General features: G+C 38.5%; 1 protein-coding gene across 5 annotated transcripts in view; it reads right to left on the bottom strand.

Moving 5' to 3' along the window:
• Nucleotides 1-26,378, bottom strand: part of EIF4G3 (eukaryotic translation initiation factor 4 gamma 3) — a 301,001-nt gene that overhangs the window by 77,397 nt on the left and 197,226 nt on the right. For all 5 annotated transcript variants that reach the window (XM_027521372.1, XM_027521381.1, XM_027521391.1 and 2 more), the window contains 5 exons: nucleotides 11,364-11,452; nucleotides 6,295-6,541; nucleotides 3,827-3,960; nucleotides 1,800-1,919; nucleotides 1,296-1,406 (listed from right to left, as the gene is read on the bottom strand). In XM_027521372.1, the coding sequence (XP_027377173.1) occupies nucleotides 1,296-1,406; nucleotides 1,800-1,919; nucleotides 3,827-3,960; nucleotides 6,295-6,541; nucleotides 11,364-11,452 (701 nt within the window). The remainder of the gene's footprint in view (nucleotides 1-1,295; nucleotides 1,407-1,799; nucleotides 1,920-3,826; nucleotides 3,961-6,294; nucleotides 6,542-11,363; nucleotides 11,453-26,378) is intronic.

Here is a 26,378-nt window from a genome sequence, read left to right as displayed (position 1 = left end):
GACTCTACAAATTATTGATCATGGTTCATCTCCTGTCACATTACTTTGCACTAAATAATCATGTACCTGATATATGTAGGCAAATAAATTACCAGGCAAATATACACTGGGACAGTTACTTTTAAAAACTCATTCTCTAGTTTCAGTATTTTGAGTAAGATATAGCTATGCTTAATTCATAATACCTCCTTTAAGCTATACCTGATTATCAGACAAAAGCAAGCTGATAATGAAAACTGACCGTATACACTGGAAGAGGAGATGCAAAAATTCCTATCTTCTGTGAGTGACATATGAACAAAACCGAGCAACATGATAACTACAGATATTAACCAGAGAATAATAAAGATGGCATCAACATTATTTCAAATGTTTGGCTAAACAAAGATATAAACTGAAACCAAAACAAAAACAAAGATTAACAAACTCACCAACGAAGGGAAATAATACTGAAAAACAGGTATAAAATAGTTTCTAGAAAGCTGCTTTCTAAGACTTTCTGGTGAGGAAATTCCAACTTTAGAAAAAAATTTTAATTTGGTATTTAGAGAAATTAGGTAAATTTAAATTTCAAACCCAAGTAAGAATAGAATATTATACACACAGGGGTCTTTAAGAAGGTGATGCTCAATAAAAAGTATGCTTCAAATTAAAATTTTCTCTAGGTTTTATAAAGCCTTCGACATGGTGCAGACATTCCAGTGTTTGCAATCAGTGTTTGGTTAAATAAATAATTCAAGTATCTACAAAGTGTGATTTGTTGTCAGAAGGTGTAGTCTTATTTCAGAGCAAGTTTCAGAAGCTGCCATTCCCAAAATAAAAAGGTGATGGGGAAATAAAAAGTGCCACCTTCTATAAATATATTTTTACAAAAATACAGTAGTATAAACAGGGTGATCCACAAATGTACATCAAACCCTGAGCTCCTTTAGAACTTTAAATTAAGTTCTCTCTATATCACTCCAAGTTGGGGAAAAAGAGGTATTCACATCACTGGCAACTTCACCCCAATGCTTTCTACAAGTCTCCAAAGCATGGAGTAGGCAGAGCCTGCCAAATTCTGCCCAGTGCAGTGCCCAGTGTAACTCCATAGGCGATGCCACTCCCACTGCTGAAGAGCCTGCCGCTGGGAGTGTAAAGGCCATCTGCAGCTTACCAACACCGCACTCTTTTGTATACATTACGTTTTCATATTTTGGCTTCACGACTTACAGTAAGTGAGAAGAGTAAAACAGGAAATGTAACACCAGAAACTACTGTTTTGTTTTGTTTTTTAAAAAAAGGATTCAGCGCACCCCTAGAGGCAGGCTCTTCAGGGGTGGGTGCGACATCGCCAGTGGAGTGGAAGCTGGGGCTTTGCTCTGTTCCAGAATTGGCAATCCATGCCTGCTCTGCACTTTGCAAACCTGTAGAAACAAAGACCAAGAGGTGACCGTTAGCTGAATGTCATCAGACGTCTCTAGTGTATCGGGACACCTCACGACAAAACAGGGATCCTATATAAGGCTGGTTCTATTTTTAACCCACGTGCAGGTCTTTTCAACTGAAAAAATGTGGGGAAAAAAAAATTCAAGACCAAATTAATGCAGACCAGCTTCTTTCAAGTAAAAACTTGAAACTCAAGTGTAGTCTTTATTTGTTTGAATATTAGTATGGAAAGGATAGTCTTCGCCTCTTCTACTTCCTCTTCTTGGTTAGAAGAATCAAAGAATAAAAAATCGCTCTCCTGCCATTAGACAAGATGTCATGAAGTCTATGACAGTTTCTAACTAATTAGGTTGTAGGGAACTTGCACTTACAGGTACACCTCTTCCACCAGGGGCTTGCCTTCCAAAATCTGCAAAGGCTGGAGTAAAGTCTGGTCCTCGAGGCAAAATCCGAGGATCCAGAGTTCGCATTGGCAATTTTGGTTGATTGATCTGCACAAAGAAGCAAAGAAAAGCTTAATACAAGTTTCAGAGCATTCAGTGCCACAAAGACAAAAACTCAGACTAAAAGTTATGTCAGCTGACAAGATAGAGCTGGCTTTCTGAGCCAGTGGAAGTCCAATCTGAATCATGATAGAGTCTCCTGGGTTAGCCATAGACCCCTTAGGTCAACAGTGGTTTTCTGGTTGCCTTGGAATGATCAGGTCTAAAATTCCCAGCTCACTTGACACTGTAGGGCCAAGAGAATGGCACAAGACAAGCTATTTTGAGAACTTACGAACTACAGCCAAATTCTGGAATCATTTTCCAGGATCATTAAAACACCTGCCTATAATAAATCTGATATAGCTTGTTATGGTTTTGATGCTACTAACTTACGGTTAGTAAAGAATGTATTTTGAATGGACAACAAATCTCAAAAGGAGACAAGTTTCATGTAGGATGACTTTATTTTTTGGTTGTGCCACAGGGCTTGTGGGATCTTAGTTCCCCAACCAGGGATTGAACCTGGATCCCCAAAATTAAAGTGCCAAGTCCTAACCACTGGACTGCCAGTGAATTCTCTATGATGATCCACTTAAAAATCTCATCTTGTCTGCTTTGTTAATCGGAGACATCTGGATTTGTATAAGCATGTAACGTGACTATAGACTCAACAAAGCTAAGTACCTTAGTGAGAAATCAACTTATCATCAGCCAAAGTCAAACTGATAAGGCAGGCAGACAGGAAAAAACATTTTCTAAGAGGACAGTCTCATTCAGTGGGCATAACAAAGCTTGTCCTCTGAATACTGAAGTAGTCTTAAATTAGTACCACCAGTCATTCAACTGTCTTCCCATAAGCACCTAAGAAAGAAGATCTAGTAAGAGAAGGAAGAAGATCTGTTGCTCTAAGAGAATAAATGCTACAAATAAGGTCTGGATAAGTAGCTACAGGGATTATCAATAAGAACTGGATCTCACTCTTCAAGAAAGTTACCAACTACACTTTACTTAGGGATTAACAGTTCCTCTATAAAACGAGAGCTTAGTCACCAGAACTGGTTCATCATTGATGTATGTAAAATTATTCTGGCAAATATACACCTGACTTTACATCTTTAAATTGATGAACAGATGAAATAAACACTGATTGTACTAATTTTCTGTATGTACGATTAAGATCAGATGTAAAGAAAAAGGGTACCTATCTATTTGCAAAGGATTAAAGACTGATCCTCCTATAAGTATCTACTGGAGAAATTCTGAGTTATACACTATTTGAATTACGCTTCCTCTCACTTAAGTCTGATCTGCCAAATACTTGCCTAGGTTTCTGACCTATCCTCAATGCTACTCTAATTCCCTATTGATATTTTAGCACAGTGCATAAACAGGTCTACATCTCCTTAAGCTTATTAGCCCAAAAGACACACAATTTCCACCTTATCACTAGGAAACAGCTGTAATAAGCCAACAATAAATTTTAAAACTTTACCACTCAAATATGAGCCAAACTCCATAATTACTATGAGCTACAGTAAACCTAAGACCCAATAATACTTAATGAAACATTTAATTCAAATGTTACTTTAACAATTTCTAAAAAGTGCTCATACTTCATATATTATGGGGGCTTCCCCGGAAGCTCAGCTGGTAAAGAATCCACCTGCAATGCAGGAGATCCCTGTTCAATTGCTGGGTTGGGAAGATCTGCTGGAGAAGGGACAGGCTACCCACTACAGTATTCTGGCCTGGAGAATTCCATGGATAGAGGAGTCTGACAGGCTACAGTCCATGGGGTCACAAAGAGTTGGACACGACTGAGCGACTTTCACCTTCTTTTCACATATTTGCCCTGAGAGTTAAAAACCAGTTCCCACCAAAAAGACATAGCTTTCACTGAGTGCTCAGCTTACCTTGTCAAGAACCACATCACTGATGGGAGGCAGGCCCTCTGGTTTCTGAATACACGCTGGCATGAATTGGAAATCCAGCAAAAACTCCCTGTCATACTGCTTCTTGCCTTCCGAATCAGGAGGCTTCCAGGATTCTAAAAAGAGGAGAGCAGGCAGACCACAGTCTATAAGGTCACTCTATGTATATCTAGCAAGAACATAAGCTGACTCCAATATCTCATCTCATCGTATGCAAACAAAACCACAAAGAAAACAATGAGCTACAGTCAGAAAACGTCATGGGAAGATTTAAACTGTTACTTGTTCTTTATCCCTTCTGGATACCTCTGGAGAGTAATCTGAAGTAACATGCTACAGGAACCATTTCATTTACACATAAGCAGACTTTGGTAAGGGTCACGAATAATCTTCATTAAATAAATCACCAAGTCTTTTTTAAAAATAGTTTTTAAAAGTTGTACTCCATTTACAGCTATTACAAAATACTGGCTGTATTTACCATGTTGTACAATACATCCTTGCAGACTATCTTATGCTCCATAGTTTATATATAATACTTTTGGTTTCCTGCAAAAGGAGGATACTTTGGAATGTTACTATGGAGAGGGAAAAAAGGTAAAAGGACATAAATAAAACTAAATAACTTATTAAAGATTCTGAAAAGTCTAAGCAGACTATAGATTCCCCCCTCCCCTAATTACAGTTTAATCTGAAGAAAATAAAATAATGGATCTGCTTGCTGAGCCAACTAAACTGGGAAAGGACATATACCTTTGTCCAAGAATCCTGTCACTAAACATATTCTTAGCTGATATTTTTCATATGAATATTAACAACAGTTTTTACCACAGTACTTTTTTGCTACCATCACTATTATTTCAGCTATCATGAACAATCCTATCGTAATATAAAGCTGGAAAATTTCTTGAAATTTTTACTGTTACTAAAATCAAGTCACAGTTTTTTCTTTTAATTAACAACACACTCATCAAAACCAGGCCCCAGATCACTTCCTGACAGCACACTCTGTCCTGCTTTATCGTAGTGGTTCTTAATACACAAGCCATAGACTGGCGCTATGTGAGAATTCTGCAGATATTTTACTACATTATATTTATTAAAATATACACAGTTTATTAGGATCTGAATTTTGAACTGCCTTTACCCCCAATGACTGATGGTGCATATTACAGAGGCAAAAAGCAGGCAGTCAGTCAGTACAGTCAGGGCCGCTGGTTGTGCACTTTATCCTTGCCAAACTGAAGGCTAAAAATATAATTTACACAGTCCTAAAAATGACAACAGCGATTCAATCCCTGAAGAAGGATTGATGTAGTCCAAGTGATTGGTGATACAAGCCTAAATCTTTAGGAGAAATTTCAGTATTTTGAGCCCTAAGGTTAAAAACAAAATTTACAACGGAATCTTACAATTTCACAAGGCCCATTCCAAGTATTTCACTGCTAGTGTTTTCATTAAGTATTAATGATCAGTATATGAAGATGGGATCAATCAAAGGCTTTCAAAAATTTCTGACTACAACTCACAGTAAGAAATATAGTGATTTCATGACCCTGAACACACACACACATATATAAAGTTAAAAAAAAACCTACATTCCTTACTGCATGTAACGCACTGACAATTTTGATTCTATTCTTTAACAATGTTGGTTATAACTCACTAAAATAGTTTCACAACCTATAAATGGGTTAAAATCAAAAGTTTGAAGAATACTGGTCAAAATTATTTTTGAGGCCCGGTATTTTACATTCAAACCCTACCTCACGCAGAAGTCTCTTTAGATTTGGCGGACTAAGAAAACCATTTCGCCTAACCCCACCTTTCTCCACATGTCCACGGAAAAACTATCCATAAATCTGAAAGTCAACCATGGTTTACACAGCATAGGGACAGAGGTTTAGTGTGTTTGATGGTTTCTAAAGGTGAAAGATCCTCTAGAGGTTACCATATATCTTATAGGACACTTCTACATTGCTGGTGCTTAATAACTTAGTATACTGATTCTGACTTCCTACTGGAGTTCAGCTCTAGAGTGATTTCCATCAACAAAGTTAGTTCCAGCTTCCTGAAACAAGAAGTAATACTATCTCAAGAAACGTGGTCACCATATCTGAAACATCTCTTTCAATTAAAATGAATAAATTAAATTCCTCTTGTTCAATTTTACCAGCCTAGCACCGACTGATTTCCTCTGCCAGCAGCTCTTCCAATGCCAGTGAAACCAGAGTACCAGCCAGCATCAGGTATCACTTCCGCCAACAAAGGACTCTCTGGATTTGCCAGTCAGTCAAGTATGCCTGCTGATTTATTCTGTAAATATTACACTGTGATGAGCCTCTTCCTTCCATCCAATATTTTTTTAGAAGGAGGCAACATTTCTCTAAGTTGCAGTAGAGTGAAGAGGAGAACAAAAAACAGACACAGGAAGACAGGGATAAACTTACCTGACTTAAATGGGAATGTGACCCCTTCACCAGAACTATCAGTGGAGCCTGAATTAGCATCTATTCCTTCACCCTCAGAAATACTCTCAGCACCATTACGTACAGGCTCAGCTTCTTCTCCATTTTCTTCCACAGTTTTCACGTTTTTTAGGTCAGAGGGGTCTCTTTCAGGATGAAACCCTTGGCTCATTTTATCCTGTTCAGATTCAAGTATTTTGTCACCTGAAAGCTCCTCTTCAGCTTTAGGCTAAAGCATAAGTGAACACAGAGGTTATATTCTTTTCACTGAGTGTAAATACACATGAAGACCCATACTTATCCCCTCAAAAAAGCATAAGAAAACATATCACTCAAGATAAGGATGTCTGTGTTCAGCTTATGGTACTAGAATGGTAAGTTTATTTAAAACACTCTTCTCATTTCATCTCCTGGGATAAATCAGACAATACCAACGGCGATTGAAATGCTTTAACATGACTAATGAAATCTAAATATACTAAAGTTTAAAAAGGAAAGAACTGTTAATCCCTGGAACTTGACGGGCATGAAACAGTCAGAATCTAAATCAAGCACTCCTACCCTCGCCACTAACGCTCAGCAAATATAAAAAGAAACACTAGAGGGTATGTTTTGCGTTGTCCTCTGGCTGTGGAAAAAGGGTTCAATGAACAGTTTAAAGGGTCTAACTCCAACAAAGCTGACCATTGCTCCTTTAACAAGGAGATCACTTGTTGGTTAAAATCTATTTTGTGTATTGGTTCTTAGAATTCTCTGAGATTGTGACCTTATTCAAATCATACTGGCACATATTCTCCCAGGGAGAAATCTGGGTTCCAGTGCATCCTATTTTTAAAAGGCAAAATAGAATTAAACTTATTCACCAGATTATTTCTGACCATCTCAGTTTCAGATACAGCAACAACAAAGTATTTCTTGAGGGCACTGCTGCTGCTAAGTCACTTCAGTCGTGTCTGACTGTGTGTGACCCCAGAGACGGCAGCCCACCAGGCTCCCCCGTCCCTGGGATTCTCCGGGCAAGAACACAGGAGTGGGTTCCCATTTCCTTCTCCAATGCATGAAAGTGAAAAGTGAAAAGGAACTCGCTCAGTCGTGTCTGACTCTTGGTGAACCCATGGACTGCAGCCTACCAGGCTCCTCCATCCATGGGATTTTCCAGGCAAGAGTACTGGAGTGGGGTGCCATTGCCTGCTCTGGCACATCAACCATCAAAACTCCTGGAGGAAAAGTTCGCAATGAACTTTAAAGTCTTTCTTTTTCATTAAAGGAAACACTCTGGAAACAATCTTTTGAAAGAAGCACTCAGAGGAAATAGGAACTTACCACAAATTCCAGTTGATAAATTCGCATTAGGAGAGCCAAATTAGAGGCTCTATTGAATTGGCTGAACAGAGGATGGTATTAAAAAATGTCATATACACCAGGAAGTAGTTATCCCAACTGATTTATGAAAAAATTTTTTAAATAGTTGCAAACCCTACGTTGTTATTAAGTGAAATAGTATAAAAGATGTAATACTAATAAATTTTCTTCTACTAACATCAGATTGAGGACAAGAGGAGAAGGGAGTGACAGAGAATGAGATGGTGGGATGGCATCACTGACTCAACGGACATGAGTTTGAGCAAACTCCTGGGAGATAGTGAAGGACAGGGAAGCCGGGAGTGCTGCAGTCCATGGGGTTGCAAAGAGTTGGACACCACCCAGCAACTGAACAACAAAACAATCAGATCATGAGGAAAAGACGCTAGATTTTAAAATGTTATCAACAGAAACAGATGGTTTTAAGGCCATGTTTTCTAAAACGGAAATAAAACGTTCATGCAAACACACCCACACATACTTCCTCGTTCCTCCAACAAGACGAGCATGGAAATCATCAGAAGACAGACAAAAAATCCAACAAAAACAATTGTTGAAAATGATTTTTCAATATTTTTATAAAACATGGCAGAAATTGAGGCGTCTTTTATGTTTTAAGAAAAAACTGATCTACCAAGTTTGAATCATACATTAGCCGCCTCATTTTTTCTTATTCTATATTCAACTATAATCTAAATTCAAAACTTCCCTGTAATACCACCGTATGATTAAGTATAGGTCATCAAGATCTTGGGCTTCCCTGATAGCTCAGTTGGTAAAGAATCTGCCTGCAATGCAGGAGACCCTGGCTCGATTCCTGGAGAAGGGACAGGCTACCCACTCCAGTATTCTTGGGATACCCTTGTGGCTCAGCTGGTAAATAATCTACCTGCAATGCAGGAGACCTGGGTTCGATCCCTGGGTTGGGAAGAGCCCCTGAAGAAGGGAAAGGCTACCCACTCCAGTATTCTGGCCTGGAGAATTCCATGGACTGTATAGTCTATGGGGTTGCAAAGAGTCGGACATGGCTGAGCAACTTGCACTTTCACTTTCTTTCATCAAGATCTTTAATAAATTGGCATGTGAGCCTGCAAATAGTTCTTAAACTTATTACAGAGTAGTATAACCACGTTATACATCATACAGAAATCTTATTTCAGGTCGTGGAAAGGTGAAACAATGCTATTTTAGAGAGCAAAGTTTATTGAGTCATCTTCTCTGTATCTAAAATCAACAACAGATAATCTGTTGGATACAAACAAAGGATGTACTATTGAGAAAGTCCATTTCTAACTGGAAAAAAAAAAGTATAAAGAAACTTGGCCCATGAATGACAAACTGTATTTTAGAACACAAAGAATCAGTGAGGTGTCTGAGGCACACTGTTAGATGGGATATTTCTCAAGGGAATCCATAAAAAAAATAGTTCCATTAAATATTTGATGATTACTTTTCTTTAGCAGGATGGACTTCTATTCAACTAGTTTGTAATTATCTAACCATTCTTGAATTGTTTATCCTGAAAACCAGATTGAAAAAAGAAAGCACTTGATTGGCTAGACTGTCAAAGCAAACATTTTTACAGGAACTTACTAAATAAGAATTTAGTTAACAAAACTGTCTGCTTACTGCAAGAGTTTTTTTATGTGCCAGAAAATCAGACTGACAATTACATATGTAATGATGGATGAAATATCCAACAAGTTTTAAATATATTTTTAGTTGTCTTGAATAACAATTTTATGATGAATCATCCTTCATGCTATCTCTTTAGGTTGTAATTTAAAGACTTTGGTTAAATACCTGCAATGATGTAACAACTCAATATACAACCTAAAATATACTGATCCCTGAAAAACATTCTTTTAAAGGCTGAGAAAAACCTGAGAAAAAGATAGCATGATGATCAATGAAAAATGAAGACAATGACAACCAATATTTATTAAACTACTCTAGTAAATACTTAATTTTAGAAAGACAAGGGACTAGGATTTCTGGAAAAAGTATGTGTGCAAATGACCAAATATCTTAGGTTAAGAAAACAGTGACTGGTTCAAAATGAGCCTCAACAATTCTCGTGCATGAAGAGTAATAATCTAAAGCAGGTTCAGCAAATTATGGACCGCGTGCCAGTAGCGGGCCCTCACCCACTTTTGTACTGTGCCAAGGGAAGGATGTGTTTGTGTACACTTGTAACGTTGGAAAAATATTTCAAAGAAGAATATTTTATGAAATGTGAGTATTACATAAAATTCAAATTTCAATGTTCATCAACAAACTTTCACTGAAATATCGCCACTCATTCATTTACACCCTGTCCATGGTTGCCCTGGGGCTACAGCGGTAGAGCTGAGAAACTGCCATAGGGACCCTAGGTCTGCAAAGCCTGAACTAGTTACTATCTGGACTGTTACACAGGAAAAGTTTGTCAACCCTTGACCTAAAGACGAGGATGAAAATCTGGAAGCAGAGGAATGGTGACTTACCCATTTAATATTCAATAATGCTTTTAAAAATGCCACAGGGCAAAGGAACATAAAGTATAATAAAAGAAAGTGAATAAATTACAGCTGACTCTAAAGATAAACCCATTTGTGAGCTCTTACAGCCGTACCAGGAATGTATGCGATCCCCCTGCCTCTGGAAGGTATTTTATTCTTTGTAGGAGCAACATTTTCTTGTTCAGCTGCAAAAGGAGTGTAGTAACTATTTGCACCTCTATAACTTATTGCCAAATCTTACCCCCTGATAACCACAATGAAATCACACCCATGAGACATTTTAGAGGTTGCTAGGGGACAACTGTGACATCAACTCAGCATCAGTAAGAGCAGTGACCAGACGGGGAGAAGCAACAAAGGGGCGCTGTGAGCAGCCTCAAGAGGGTAAGAATTACAACCAGAAGACAAGTTTATAAAACAAATGCATTTAAAGTTATTTAAAAATGATTTCTACATTTTAATGTTATCATCTTAAACATTCAGTGAAAATTGTTTTAATAAAGTAGACATAAGAACTCAAAAAGAAACAAAAAAAGAAATGTGGAAATTGTTTATATTACTCCTCTTTAAAAGCTCCAGTAGATAACAATAGGCATACTGAGATCAGAGACTATGAAACTGGGACAGCATGGCTTGGGACAGAACCTGCCCTTGACTCTTCCTCACAGCTTGTCCGGGACCTGGTGTGCAGTATCCTAAAGCAAAATCCATGCCTTAGTTCAAGCCATATGTGAAAAGTCATGTTACTGGGATGCAGGTAAAGGACAACAGATTCAAACTCAGTTTCCTTAAAATACACTTGATGATTTCCACCAGGACAGCTAATAGGCATTTGAAAAAACAAAACAAAACCACTTAAAAAAAAAAAAACGAGATTAGTCTTTACATGTGGAAATATAAGGGAAAAATTAACAATACTTATTTTTGCTATTTGAGAAGAGGTATTTTAAAAAAGAAACAAGAATTCAGTGAAATTGAATAAGCTACCTATAAAAAATTCAACATCAACCTATAAAAAACAATCTATAAAAAATTCTTTAAATGGATTAAAAAAAAAATCAGACTCTGAGCTTGATATATTTGCTTGGAAGACAGTATCTCAAGAAAAAGTTATAAACACACAGTTTTCTGAGAAAACAGCACCACTGTTCCGGAGATGAGCTGGAGATATTTACAGCTGTCCCTTACCTCTGATTCTGCCTCTAACGACTCTTCAGTGGCTCGGGTCCGGTCTTTTGGTTTCTTCCACATCTTTGGTGCAGGTATAGCTGTCTGAGCTGAAATAGAAGAGCAGGCTGCCATTACTTCCCACTGCAAAAATTGAAAATATTAGGTCTAAATGATACCTCTATTCAAATTCAGCAAAAAGAGAGCTTCCTGCACAGTCAGGAGACAGATGGATAAGTGAAGAACAGTGTAATTGAGGCCCAAAGACTGCAATGGCAAATGTCTTAGGCACAAAGTGTTCACATCAGCTCATATAGCCTTCAAACAGTGGCCTAAGTTCCTCCTGTTTCATGGTTAGGACATACCAAGCCACATAATTCAGTATGAGGTGAGTATCTATATAACAAACTGGGCTACCAGCCAATTCTAGACTTGGGCCTGTTTCTACTGTTAATCGACCATGTGATCTTAAGCAAGTAACACTTTTCAGGTACTAGCATATTCAACTATAAAGTGTAAGACCAAGATAGATGATATCTAAGGTGCCTTTAAGCCATAAAAAATACTAAATTCCAGATTTTGCTTTAAAAAAGACAGCAAAAGTATACTTTGATAAAGATTTCATTAGCTAGACAGCACTTGCACAGCACCGAGTTCTCACTTCACATCAATACTGTGGGCCTATCCTTTCATATGGCTGGGGTGAAAATTAAGGAAGAAATAGATAATGTGTTTTTTCTGGCTGTGCTGCATGCCTTGCAGGATCTTAGTTCCCTGACCAGGGATCGAACCAAAGCATGAGTCCTAACCATTGAACCACCAGGAATTCCCAGGAACATAATTTTTATTGAATTATTCTACCGTATCAGAAGTTCCACATGGAAACCTAAGCTTACGAAGAATTTTTAACACTTTACTTGGCTTACAAAGTTCACAAAATCAACATTTGGACATACAATTTAAAGATACCTGGAACATCAGAAAGCAAATAAAACATATTTTATAGGATCCCACAGAAGGCAGTCAGTGGTGCAGAATGGTAAAGAATCTGCCTGCAATGCAAGAGACCTGGGTTTGATCCCTGAGTTGGGAAGATCCCCTGGAGAAGGGAATGGCATCCATTCCAGTATTCTTGCCTGGAGAATCCCATAGACAGAGGAGCCTACAGTCCAAGGGGTCACAGAATTGGACATGACTGAGTGACTTCAGACGAGACCAGAAGGCGGCAGGAGTCAAAAGCAAGCAGTGAGGTTCTAAGGCAGATGGGAAGGGAGGGGAGAGTCAAAGAAAGGCCACTTTATAAATACACAGACTTGACTGAAAGTGAGTGAACACAAAGCCAAAGGAACTATCTAATCTAATTCCTGACAGAAACAAAAGGTCTTACTGAGACGAAACCAACCAATCTCTCTGGGTGATTCAAATCTTTTTTGGAAGAATGGTACAATATAAACACTCACACTGGTCTTGGGAACAAGGAAAAAGAGACATTTAATAATGTTCTCAAAACTATTGCACCATCATAAAAATACTCTGTAAATCTCTTTTATTACCCACTCCTCAAACCAACTTGTCTTTATCCTTCCCTTTACAGACCATATGAATGAGAAAACATTATTAGACCAACGGCTACTCTTCCTTCACAGCCTACCAAAGGTAAACCATTTTCTCAAAGTATGGAACTCAGATTATGGTAACTACAGGTGGATTTAAATTCGCTTTTGCCTCAGCCTTATCATGAATATGTACGTTCAAGTATTAATATCTGTACGTGTGATATGTGGTGGTCTCTCTCCATTTTTATGGATCTTCTGATTTTACATAACCAGTCTGTTTTACGTGCATCCCTCCAAAATGTCTGTGATTAATTCTGCTCTCATAGAATTCCTTTTAAGAATTACAGAGTTTGAGGAACCTGTACATTAAAATTAAAATTTTATTTCATACATACATGAATTCAGCTTTAATTTTCATTCATGGAAAAGGGAAGATCACTTTCTGAAGGATTTGTTAGGATTAAATATAAACTTGGGTATCATTTCCTCTAAACCAAAAAAACCAAAGATGTAGACAAACTTTTCCTTCAAAACTATATCAAACGAACCCAAAACGTTAAAACATTTCTTCCATGGGTAACATTAACACATTTAATATGCTTTCTTAAAAAATCAGCTACTTGCACAGCAGGAATTGTTACTCTGTTCAAGCAGCTGAAGTTTTGATTTAAAGTAATAATTCACAAAAAGAGGTGAGAGAAAGCACACACCTCCTTAGGAGATACTCAGTCCTTTAAAAAAGTGGACACAGATACACACCGTGTGTCTAATGACTGTGATATACACCTCTTCTTCCTCCCTTTATTGTTGGAGGGGTGCAGTAACCTTTGGGTGTGCTAGAGTGGGGAGAAGTAGGGGACCAGGGAGGAAGTAAGGGAGGGAGAGAGACAGACAGAAACATCAGCTGCCAGATTTAAAGGACAATTAATACCAAATTAGAAGAAGGGAAGTAAATTTAGGATACTGTCTCAGATTTGTTCTTTCTAGTCCATTTCTGCAAAGAAGGCAATGGCACCCCACTCCAGTACTTTTGCCTGGAAAATCCCATGGGCGGAGGAGCCTGGTAGGCTGCAGTCCATGGGGTTGCTACGAGTCGAACACAACTGAGCGACTTCACTTTCACGCATTGGAGAAGGAAATGGCAACCCACTCCAGTGTTCTTGCCTGGAGAATCCCAGGGACGCAGGAGCCTGGTGGGCTGCCGTCTATGGGGATGCACAGAGTTGGACACGACTGAAGCGACTTAGCAGCAGCAGCAGCAGTCCATTTCTGATGCCTATGTCTTAATTAGGCCCTTACTGCTGCACTGATTTAACTATGACAGAGGCTCAACTCATTGCCTCCAATTCGTATTAAATACAATAATGCCTGAATGATGGCCTCTCTAAATAATTGATTTGATTGGTTGTTCTTTTACTTAAAATATTCCTTAAGGCATCTTCTATAGTGCCAAGCAAAGTTCCTTACACAAGGTGGTGGTTGTTCAGTCACCAAGTCGTGTCCAACTCTCTGTAACCCCATGAACTGCAGCACGCCAGGCTTCCATGTCCTTCACTACCTCCAGGAGTTTGCTCAAATTTATGTCCATTGAGTCAGTGATGCCACCCAATCATCTTATCCTCTGTCACTCCCATCTCCTCTTGCCCTCAATCTTTCCCAGCATTAGGGTCTTTTCGAATGAATTGGCTCTTTGCATCAGGTGGCCAAAGTATTTACAATTCAGCTTCAATGTCAGCCCTTCTAATGAACATCCAGGACTGATCTCCTTCAGGATGGACTGGTTGGATCTCCTTGCAGTCCAAGGGACTCTCAAGAGTCTTCTCCAACACCACAGCTCAAAAGCATCAATTCTTTGGCACTCGGTTTTCTTATAGTCCAACTCTCACATCCATATATGACCAGTGGAAAAACCATAGCTTTGACCAGATGGACCTTTGTTGGTAAAGTGATGCCTCTGCTTTTTAATACGCTGTCTAGGTTTGTCGTAGCTTTTCTTGCAAGGAGCAAGCCTCTTTTAATTTCATGGATGCAGGCACCATCTGCAGTGATTTGGAGCCCAAGAAAATAAAGTCTCTTGCTGTGTCCACTTTTCCCTCATCTATTTGTCATGAAGTGATGGGACCAGATGCCATGACCTTAGTTTTTTGAATGCTGAGTTTTGAGCCAACTTTTTAACTCTCCTCTTTCACCTTTATCAAGAGGCTCTTTAGTTCTTCGCTTTCTGCTGTTAAAGTGGTACCATCTGCATATCTGAGGTTGTTGATATTTCTCCCACAATTCTGATTCCACCTTATGATTCATCCAGTCCAGCATTTCACATGATGTACACTGAACAGAAGTTAACTTTCTCATTGCTTCTTGTCCTGCATACAGGTTTCCCAGGAGGCAGGTAAGGTGGTCAGGTAGGAATTCAAATTTGTCGACTGAATAAATAATAGCAGCTCTCTGTTAAGGAGGTATTATTGACATTCCCAAGACATATTCTTTTCTCCTGCCTTTCATTAAAGCACCACAGGGCAAGAGACAATCTTGCATGAGATTCATAATTACCTGAATTTAGAGATGTCTAACAGAGCCTCCCCAACTTTCCATAAGAATTCAACTCTCAGAGGAACACTGATTTTCTACTTCTTTAAAACAGAGAATGTTGTTGCTGTTTACTATCTTAATTCTTTCATGACCCCATGGACTGTAGCCTGCTAGACTTCTCTGTCCATGGGATTTTCCAGGCAAGAATACTGCAGTGGGTCAACTCTTTCCTTCTCCAGGGGATCTTCCCAACCCAGGGAATCAAACTTGTGTTTCCTGCATTGGCAGGCAGATTTTTACCACTGAGCCAGCCAGGAAGCCCCCAAAACAGAGAATAAGAAAATTCAAAGAAAGAAAAGCTATGATTTCAAGATTTTTGCTAATTTTGATATTATTGGATGGAAAATGTTTTCCTTCAGAGCTCTTTTTATGACATGACTAATATAAAGTCTGAAAAATATTGGGGATATAGACAAGTTTAATCACTAGGTTTTAATAAATAAATGGAACTACATCAACTAAAAAGTTTCTGCACAGCAAAGGAAACCATCATCAAAGTGAAAAGGCAACTGATTAAACTGGAGAAGATATCTGCAAATCATGTATCTAATAAGGGGCTAATACTCAAAATATATAAAGAACTCATACACATCAACAACAAAATCCCAACCAAATTGATTTTAAAAAATGGGCAGAGGATCTGAACACGCATTTTCCCAAAGACAATATACGGATGGCCCACAGGCACATGAAATATGTTCTGTATCACTTATTATCAGGAAAAGGCAAATCCAAATCACAAGGAGCTAGCAACCGTAGCTATCAGAATAGCTACTATTGAAAAGATGAGAAATAACAAACTTTGGGAGAGGATGTGGAGAAAAGGGAACCTTTGTACATTGTTGTTGGGAGTGTAAATTCTTGCAGCCACTACAGGAAATAGAAGAGATTCCCCCCAAATTTAAAAACTGAACTACCACACAGCCAAGGTATTCCATTTCTGGGTATTTATCTGAAGAATATGGAAACACTAATTTAAAAAAATATATGCACCCCTGTATTTAATGCACCATATGCAACAGCTTAGATATGGAAACGACCTAAGTGCCCACTGATGGCTAAATGCAAAAAGAAGATTCGGGGTGTGCACGCATGCGCACACCCACACAGACACACATACACACACACACACAAATGGAGCACTACACAGCCATAGAAAAACAATGAAGGCCCAGGTGTCAGTGATAAAGAATCTGCCTGACAATGCAGAAGACACGGGGGTCAATGCCTGGGTTGGGAAGAGCCCCTGGAGGAGAAGATGGCAGTCCACCCTACTATTCTTGCTTGGGAAGTGTTATGGACAGAGGAACACTGTGGGCGGTAGTCCACGGGGTCGCAGAAGAGTTGGTCACGACTCAGCAACTAAAGAACATCCATTCGTGACAACAGGGATGGACCCTGCAGGTACTGTGCTAAGTGAAGTAGGTCAGATGCAAAAGACAGATACTGTATGATTTCACTCACGCGGAACACAGAACAAACAAAACAAAAACAAACTCACAGACACAGAGCACAGGTCAGTTGTTACCAAAGCGGAGAGGAGGAGGGAAAATGGGTGAAGGGAGTCAACCCTATTGTGGTGGAGCGTTACACAGACTTGGGTGCTGACTACTCGGTAGTGGATGCAGATGCAGAACTATAAATTTGTATGCCCAAAACTTTTACAAGTAAAAAGAAAAAAAAAGGGGGGATACTTTACTACTGGTAAGGGAAGGTCCCAAGTACATTGTCACAGGGTTGTATATAAACAGTAGAATGTTACAATAATGGAATTTGCAGTGAGAGGCCCCACTCTATATACCCACTTCTTTTTTTTTTTTTTAATATTTTTAATTACTTGGCCGCACCAGGTGTTAGCTGCAGCACACAGGATCTTTAGTTGTGGCATGCAGTTTCTTAGCTGTCACATGTGAGATCCAGGTCCCTGACCAGGAATTGAACCAGGGTCCCCTGCACTGGGGGAGCAGAGTCTTAGCCACTGGACCACCAAGGAAATCCCCAACACCCACGTCTAATCCCTTCTCATTACTGTCTCCATCCCCTTCCAATATTTTTCCTTTTTTCCCCCACAACAGCTTTGAAATGCTAAAAGTCACAATAAATTATTCTGATTATATCATATTCAAGAATTCTGTCTAGAGTTGTTGAGGATGGGGATCTTATCCTCTCCTTTTTTTCTGCCAGATCCTTGTGAGAACCAAGGTAATTTTGATGATTTATTTAAGGAACAGGGGCAGAACACAGGAAAAAAAAACCCAAGTGAGAGAAAGATTAGGTTTTTACAAAGGAGACATAAATAACTGGAAAAGAATTAGTGATAAATATGCAAGAATGATAGGCTCACTGAGAGATGTCTGTCAAACAAAAGAAACACTAGAATGTAAGTCAGTCAGGGTTTCTTCAGTCTTCTGAGGTGCTGCTATTTGATACGGATAGATGGATTGATATTTATTCTCCCCAGCATCTGTTAATTCATGGGGTCACAAAGAGTCGGACATGACTGAGTGACTGAACTGAACTGAGCATCTGTTAAAATAAGGCTCTCTGCTCTAGGACTGCTTCACAGAAGCTGAAATAGTATAAGCAAGACTCCACAGGACCTAGCACTGAAACCAAGAAGTAAGTATAATAAAAAGATGAGTCTAGACTTAAATTCCACCAAAATATACATCTACAATACAATTAAAAAATTTTTACTTCCAGTTTTAACATTAAATACCATCACAGTAAGAATCAAATCATAGGTGTATTGATTTTATTGATGTTAATCAATAACTACTTTTCGGTTTTATGATTCTTTTTTTCCCTATTATTCCCTGTTTTTTATTTTTTATTCTCCCTATTATCTTTATTATTTCCTTTGGGTTTACTTTTGCTTTCCTTATTTTTTTAATGTAAAATTTCAGCTTTACTGATGTATAAACGACATATAAAATTGTAAGATATTTAAAGTGTGCACTGTGGTGATTTAATATATGCACACACATACACTGGAAAGGATTCCTCCATCTAGTTAACACATCCATCATCTTATATATTTATCTTTTTTTCTTGGTAAGAACACTGAAGTTCTATTCTCTTGGCAAAGTTCAGGTATACAATAGTTATTAACTACAATCACCAAGTTTTACATTAGATCTCACACATTATTCATCTTATAAAATTTACTCATTTAATAGTTTCGTCAGATGGAGATTGACTCAATAATTTGAGACCATTTTCACTTTTAAAATGGTCATTTAGTGGTGTCAACTGCAGCCTGAGTACTATCCTGGTAGTGTGGTAGGGAGAATAACATACTGCCGCAGATATCCACATCCCAGTCCCTGCCTTGTGAGTATGTTACCTGACGTGACCAAAGTACTTTTGCAGATGTGAATAAGTTTAAGGGATCTTGATAGTTCAGTTCAGTTCAGTTGCTCAGTTGTGTCCAACTCTTTGGGACCTCAGGGACTGCAGCATGCCAGGCCTCCCTGTCCATCACCAACTCCTGGAGTTTACTCAAACTCACGTCCATTGAGTCGGTGATGCCATCCAACCATCTCATTCTCTTTCGCCCCTTCTCCTCTTGCCCTCAATCTTTCCCAACATCAGGGTCTTTTCAAATGAGTCAGTTCTTCGCATCAGGTGGACAAAGTATTGGAGTTTCACCCTCAACATCAGTCCTTCCAATGAACACCCAGGACTGGTCTCCTTTAGGATGGACTGGTTGGACCTTCTTGCAGTCCAAGGGACTCTCAAGAGTCTTCTCCAATACCATAGTTCAAAAGCATCAATTCTTTAGCACTCAGCTTTCTTCATAGTCCAATGCTCACATCCACACATGACTCATGGAAAAACCATAGCCTTGACTAGATGGATCTTTGATGGCAAAGTAATGTCTCTGCTTTAATATGCTGTCTAGGTTGGTCATAACTTTTCTTCCAAGGAGCAAGCGTCTTTTTATTTCATGGCGGCAGTCCCCATCTGCAGTGATTTTGGAGCCCTCCAAAATAAAGTCTGCTGCTGTTTCCACTGTTTCCCCATCTATTTGCCATGAAGTGATGGGACTGGATGCTATGATCTTAGTTTTCTAAATGTTAAGCTTTAAGCTTTTAACGTTTTCACTCTCCTCTTTCACCAAGAGGCTCTTTAGTTCTTCTCCAAGGAATCTTGACAGGGAGATTATTATCCTGGAGTAACCCAATGGATCCAATGTAATCAAAAGGATTCTTTCACGGGGCGAGGGGAAGGAGGGGAGGCAAGAGAACTGAACAGGTAAGAATATGCTATGTTGCTGGCTTTCAAGATAGAGGAAGGGGCCCCAATGCAAGGAATATATGTATGTCTGAAAGATGGAAAAAGCAAGAGAACAGATTCTCTCACAGAGCTTCCAGAAGAAACACAGACCTGCTGATATCTTGACTTTCAGTGCAACCAAGTTTGGACTCCTGATCTCTCAAATTGTGGCGGTATGTCATAGCATCAACAGGAAAAGGATACAACCATGAATTCTGACTTGCATTGTGGTTAGGTCAGATAATATACCTGCTTTGACTTGAATCCTTTTAAATTTATTAAGTCTTGTTTTATGAGCCACAATATGGTCTGTCTGGGCAAATGGGACATTGGCACTTCTGCATCTGCTGGTCAAGCTGGTTGCGTTGTTCAGGCCTTCTCCAGCCTCACTAGATTTCTGTCTACTGGTTCCATCAATTATGTTTTCTAATTAAGTCAATTCAATGTCACTACTTTTTAATTATGTGAAATGCAGTTAAATATATTAAATAATTAATGGTTTTGTATGCTAATTTTAAGTCAGTCATAAATCAGTTTTGATTATTTTTCTCCTCAGTACAGTCATATATATTCTCATGGTTTCAGTGGTTAATTCGTACAAACATGTGAGGAAGAAACAATATCAATTCCATGAAACTTTCACAATAGTGAAGAAGAGGGACTACTTATTCATTCATTCTCTGATGTCAGCACCACCATTTACCCAAATATAAAAATACCAGAAAACGATATGCCAGTACCATTTAAGAACTTGATGCAAAAATACTACATAAGTTTTTAGTAAGTCAAATTCAACAATACATGAAAAGAGAAACACCTCAAGACCAAGTTTTACCTTAGGAAAGCAAAGTTGGTTTAACATTCAAATGGAAAGTAATTAATAAAGAAAAAAGAAGACTATAACTGTCTCAAGAAATGGAGGAAAAGAACTGACAAAGTCCACCATGTATTTCTGATAGAAATAACAAATTTCTCAGCTCATCAGCAAGAACTTCTTTCATCAGACAATTCAAAACCCTACAGCTAACATCATAATGGTGAAAGACTTCTAGAAAGCTTCCTGAGATGAAGAAAAGGCAAACACATCCACTCTCACCACTCAACACCGTGCTGCAGGCACTAGCTAGTGTAAGTCGAGAAAAAGAAATAAATCGTGTATGCAGTTAGACATGGAGTAAAACTGTCTTTCTTCACACGTGACATATTTATGTAGAAAATCCAAAGAAAATCCTTTGGATTTTACAAAAACGCTAATAATTTGTGAATTTTAGCAAGCCTGCAGAATATGAGTAAAAAAGTCTCCTGTATTCTCATATTTAGTTGTGAAAAATAAAACCTGAAATAAAAATACCATTTACAGTAGCTATCAAAAGACATGAATCTGACAAAATTATAAAACCTCTGTATATTAAAAATTTCAAAACATTCCTGACTGAATTAAAGAAGACAGACTTAAATGTCAAAACATATCGTGTTACTGTGTCAGAAGACTCAATATTGTAAGATATCAATTTTATCTATAGATTCAACACAAACCAAATCAAATACCAATAGGTTTTACAGAGAAAAAATTGTAGGAAAAATCTGACTCTAAAATTAACACAGAAAAGCAAAGGACCTAGAATGGCCAAAAAAAAATTGAAAATAAAGACTAAAGTTGAAGGACTTAATGCTAACTGATTTCAAGAGTTATTACAAGCCTCAGTAATGATGAAAGTTTGGTACTGGTTATCAACAAAGCCAACTAGATCAACAGAAAAAAAAAAGAGAATTCAGAAACAGACCCATACATAACATGTACAACATATTTTTGTAAGTTGTAAAGGAAATAAACCAGAAAAAGAATAGCCTGAAAGTCTTTTACATTACTGGTGGGGATATAAAATGGCATAAATACTTGGAAAGTATTTTGCAATTTCTTAAAAAAAAAAAAAAAAAAAAACTAACTCCAGGAGTTGGTGAAGGACAGGGAAGCCTGGCATGCTGCAGTCCACAGGGCTGCAAAGAGTCAGATACAACTGTGCAACCAAACAACAACAAAAATCAAACATACGCTACATATGATTCAGTCATTCCAATCTAGTTATTTACTCAAGAGAAATGACAGCATATGTCCATGCAAAGTTTTAAACATGATGCTCACAGCAATTTTATTTGTAATAGCCCCAAACTGGAAACCACCCAAATGTCCACTAATAGGTGAACAAATTGTGGTACATCCATAATGTGTCAACAGGTTTTAAAAAATGAGTTGCTATCATGTGCTACAATATGGACATACTTGATGTGAACAGTTTATGAATTCTGATTTCATTTACGTAAAATTCTAAAAAATGCAAACTGATTTATAGTGATAGAAAGCAGATCAGTGCTTGCCTGGGGACTGAGGTGAGGGTAGTGCAGGACAGAAGGATTTACAAACAGGAGGAAACTTTCTGAAGCAATAAATATGTTCATTATCTTGATGGTTATAATGGCTTCATGAGTATATACAAATGTCAAAAGTAATCAAATATACTTTAAATATGTATACATTAATTTTATATCAAATATCTTTCAATAAAGGTGTTAGAGTAGTCTTGGTTTCTAAAGTAAATAAAACAAAGCATATCTATGAATGTTACAAATCTAAAAAATGACAGTGTTTTTAAAGACTTAAAAAACAGCATAGATAGTATTCTTCCATTTACGGAAAGAAACAGAAATCTATAGACCCAAGTAATTGGATTTCAAGGGTCTTTTTTCTTCATCCTAACTTTTGCTGCTTGCTACATTTTAATTTTCTTCTTTTCAAAAATGCCAAAAATACCTTTTGAAATAAATATAAAGTAATATCCCTTTCTAGCAACTAGTGAGTTCCAGTTGCCTCAGCTGAACAGAGTGAACAAACTCTGGTATACGGTCTGCCATACGTTGTGGCTCACACAAATAATCACGATAAAATACATAGGGTTATTTCAAATTTTTTAAAATGGGGTCAAACTATACAAGTTACTTTGAAAAATGCTTTTTCTCTTAACTTATGATGAAAACCTCTCCAGGTTATGACACAGCCCTGTCTCATTCATTCATCAGTGACATGATACCCCACAGCATATATATATACCATTGCTCTTGAGAAGACTCACATTTTTTGCTCTTTTTCTTGCTACAAAACCCACTTCTAAACTTCTAAAAGTACCTATTGGTACTTTTACTTCCTCCTTGCTCACCTCCCCAAAGCACAAACACACAAGCATGTATTTTAATAGATACTGCCACATTTCATTCCAAAGGTAAAAGTAACTCACATTCCTACCACACATACACGAGTGCTGGATTTCTTCCATTCTCATAGGTATTGATATTGTATCCGCCAAACTAACAGCTAAAAATGGGATCTCAACAATCACTAGTAAGGGTGAGCATTTCTCCTATTTTAATTGACTATTTCATCCTTTACTCAAAATATTCCATTAGATTGTTGGTTTGTTTTAACCTGCATATACTCCATAAACAGATTAACCTTTAACACACTGTTGCCTTGTAATTTTATTTTGCCCCAAAATTCAAAATGTTATTGCAATTGTATAATGAATTTTACGTAATGAATATGTATTATGTTTATAAACAATATCAACAAAAATGCCATGAAAAAAACACATCTATTTTAATAAATTCAAAACAAAGGACAGGAAAAGTCTTCTTTTTTGATAATGTCTCAAATATTTATCAATGGGCCACTTTATAACCCAAAGGCTTTGAAATGGATTCATTTGACTTTTAAATAGCCTCATAATCTTTATGACCATATCCTTTTCTAGTTTAATACGTTTCTGAGAATATTAAAGCTAGAAATTTAGCTTTTACCTTACAGTCAAAAGCAATCTCACCAGTGGTAAGAATTTTACTAGTAACCCACTTAACACACCTTTGCTATTCTATACAATCAAAGACTAGGAACAAATTGAGAATGCATTATTCAGGATCTGAGCTCTTTAAAGATAATAACTGCATGTTACTGGTCTCCTTTATACATCCAGCATCTAATACAGTACGGTGGTGGTGGTTTATTCACTAAGTCGTGTCTGACTCTTGCGACTCCATGGACTGTAACCTGCCAGGCTCCCCTGTCCATGAGAATTCTCCAGGCAAAAATACTGGAGTGGGTTGCTATTTCTTTCTCCAGGGCTAATACAGTATATGCCCACCTAAAATCTATTAATCAACAAATCCCCTGCAATCAAAATTGAATTGAAAGTTAATGACTCTCTACAACAATAAACACTGTTTCGGTCTTTTTGTACGTTCAAGCTGGTTTTAGAAAAGGCAGAGGAACCAGAGATCAAATTGCCAACATCCACTGGATCATGGAAAAAGCAAGAGAGTTCCAGAAAAACATCTATGTCGGCTTTATTGACTATGCCAAAGCCTTTGACTGTGTGGATCACAATAAACTGTGGAAAATTCTGAAAGAGATGGGAATACCAGACCACATGACGTGCCTCATGAGAAACCTATATGCAGGTCAGGAAGCAACAGTTAGAACTCGACATGGAACAACAGACTGGTTCCAAATAGGAAAAGGAGTATGTCAAGGCTGTATATTGTCACCTTGCTTATTTATGTGCAGAATACATCATGAGAAACGCTGGGCTGAAGAAGCACAAGCTGGAATCAAGATTGCTGGGAGAAATATCAATAACCTAAGATATGCAGATGATACCACCCTTACGGCAGAAAGTGAAGAGAAACTAAAAAGCCTCTTGATGAAAGTGAAAGAGGAGAGTGAAAAAGTTGGCTTAAAGCTCAACATTCAGAAAACGAAGATCATGGCATCTGGTCCCATCACTTGATGGGAAATAGATGGGGAAACAGTGGAAACAGTGTCAGACTTTATTCTTTTGGGCTCCAAAATCACTGCAGATGGTGATTGCAGCCATGAAATTAAAAGACGCTTAGTCCTTGGAAGGAAAGTTATGACGAACCTAGACAGCATATTAAAAAGCAGAGACATTACTTTGCCAACAAAGGTCCAAAGTCTAATCAAGGCTATGGTTTTTCCAGTGGTCAAGTATAGATGTGACAGTTGGACTGTGAAGAAAGCTGAGCGCCAAAGAATTGATGCTTTTCAACTGCGGTGCTGGAGAAGACTCTGCAAGTCCCTTGCATTGCAAGGAGATCCAACCAGTCCATCCTAAAGGAGACCAGTCTTGGGTGTTCATTGGAAGGACTGATGCTGAGGCTGAAACTCCAACACTTTGGCCACCTCATGCGAAGAGTTGACTCATTGCAAAAGACTCTGATGCTGGGAGGGATTGGGGGCAGGAGGAGAAGGGGACGACAGAGAATGAGATGGCTGGATGGCATCACCGACTTGATGCACATGAGTTTCGGTGAACTCCAGGAGTTGGTGATGGACAGGGAGGCCTGACATGCTGCAATTCATGGGGTTGCAAAGAGTTGGACATGACTGAGCGACTGAACTGAACTGTAATACTTCCATTTCAGAGATCAGGCAACTGAAATAGGAGAAAGTTAACTAAATGGACCCATCCTGGAGAGAATAAAGGCTGGAGCTACAATTTATTTTCTTGGGCTCCAAACTCACTGCAGATGGTGCCTTGCAACCATGAAATTAAAAGATGCCTGCTTCTTGGAAGAAAAGCTATGACAAACCTAGATAGGATATTAAAAAGCAGAGGTATCACTTTGCCTACAAAGGTCTGTATAGTCAAGAAAATGGTTTTTCCAGTAGTCATGTACAGATGTGAGAGCTGGACAATAACAAAGGCTAAGCACTGAAGAACTGATGCTTTCGAACTGTGCTGGAGAAGACTCTTTTGAGTGCCTAGGACAGAAAGGATATCATCAAGCCAGTCAATCCTAAAGGAAGTCAATCCTGAATATTCACTGGAAGGACTGATGCTAAAGCTTGAAGCTTCAACACTTTGACCACCTGATGCAATGAACTGACTCACCGGCTGGGAAAGACTGAAGGCAGGAGGAGAAGGGGACGACAGAGCACGAGATGGTTGGACGGTATCACCAACTCGACAGGCGTGAGTTTGAGCAAGCTCCAGGAGTTGGTGATGGACAGGGAAGCCTGGCGTGCTGCAGTCCATGGGGTCGCAGAGTCGGACACGACTGAGCAACTGAACAACAACAGCAACTAAGACATAGATACAACTTCAAAGCCTTTGTCCTCCCAATACAATACTCTGCCTCTCAACTCTACTTTGTTCCTATATTTTCTCATAAATTCAACTTCATTTTCGTTTTGGTTGTCTTTTGTTTTTGCAACAGGAGGGGATATGGAGATAAACAAGGGAGGGTATACTGAAGAATGCTGTTTGCCTGTTAGCCCTAAGCGTCATACGTCATCAGGAAAATAAAATAATAAAGTGTCTCGAAGATTTGTCCCTTGGACTGCAAGGAGATTCAACCAGTCCATTCTAAAGATCAGTCCTGGGTGTTCTTTGGAAGGAATGATGCTGAAGCTGAAACTCCAGTACTTTGGTGACCTCATGTGAAGAGCTGACTCATTGGAAAAGACTCTGATGCTGGGAGGATTGGGGGCAAGAGGAGAAGGGGGCGACAGAGGATGAGATGGCTGGATGGCATCACCGACTTG

Source organism: Bos indicus x Bos taurus, chromosome 2 (assembly GCF_003369695.1).
Source record: "Bos indicus x Bos taurus breed Angus x Brahman F1 hybrid chromosome 2, Bos_hybrid_MaternalHap_v2.0, whole genome shotgun sequence".
In the NCBI taxonomy this organism is placed as follows: domain Eukaryota; kingdom Metazoa; phylum Chordata; class Mammalia; order Artiodactyla; family Bovidae; genus Bos; species Bos indicus x Bos taurus.
Note: the sequence above shows the minus strand (reverse complement) of the source record. Positions and strands in the feature narration are given on the sequence as shown.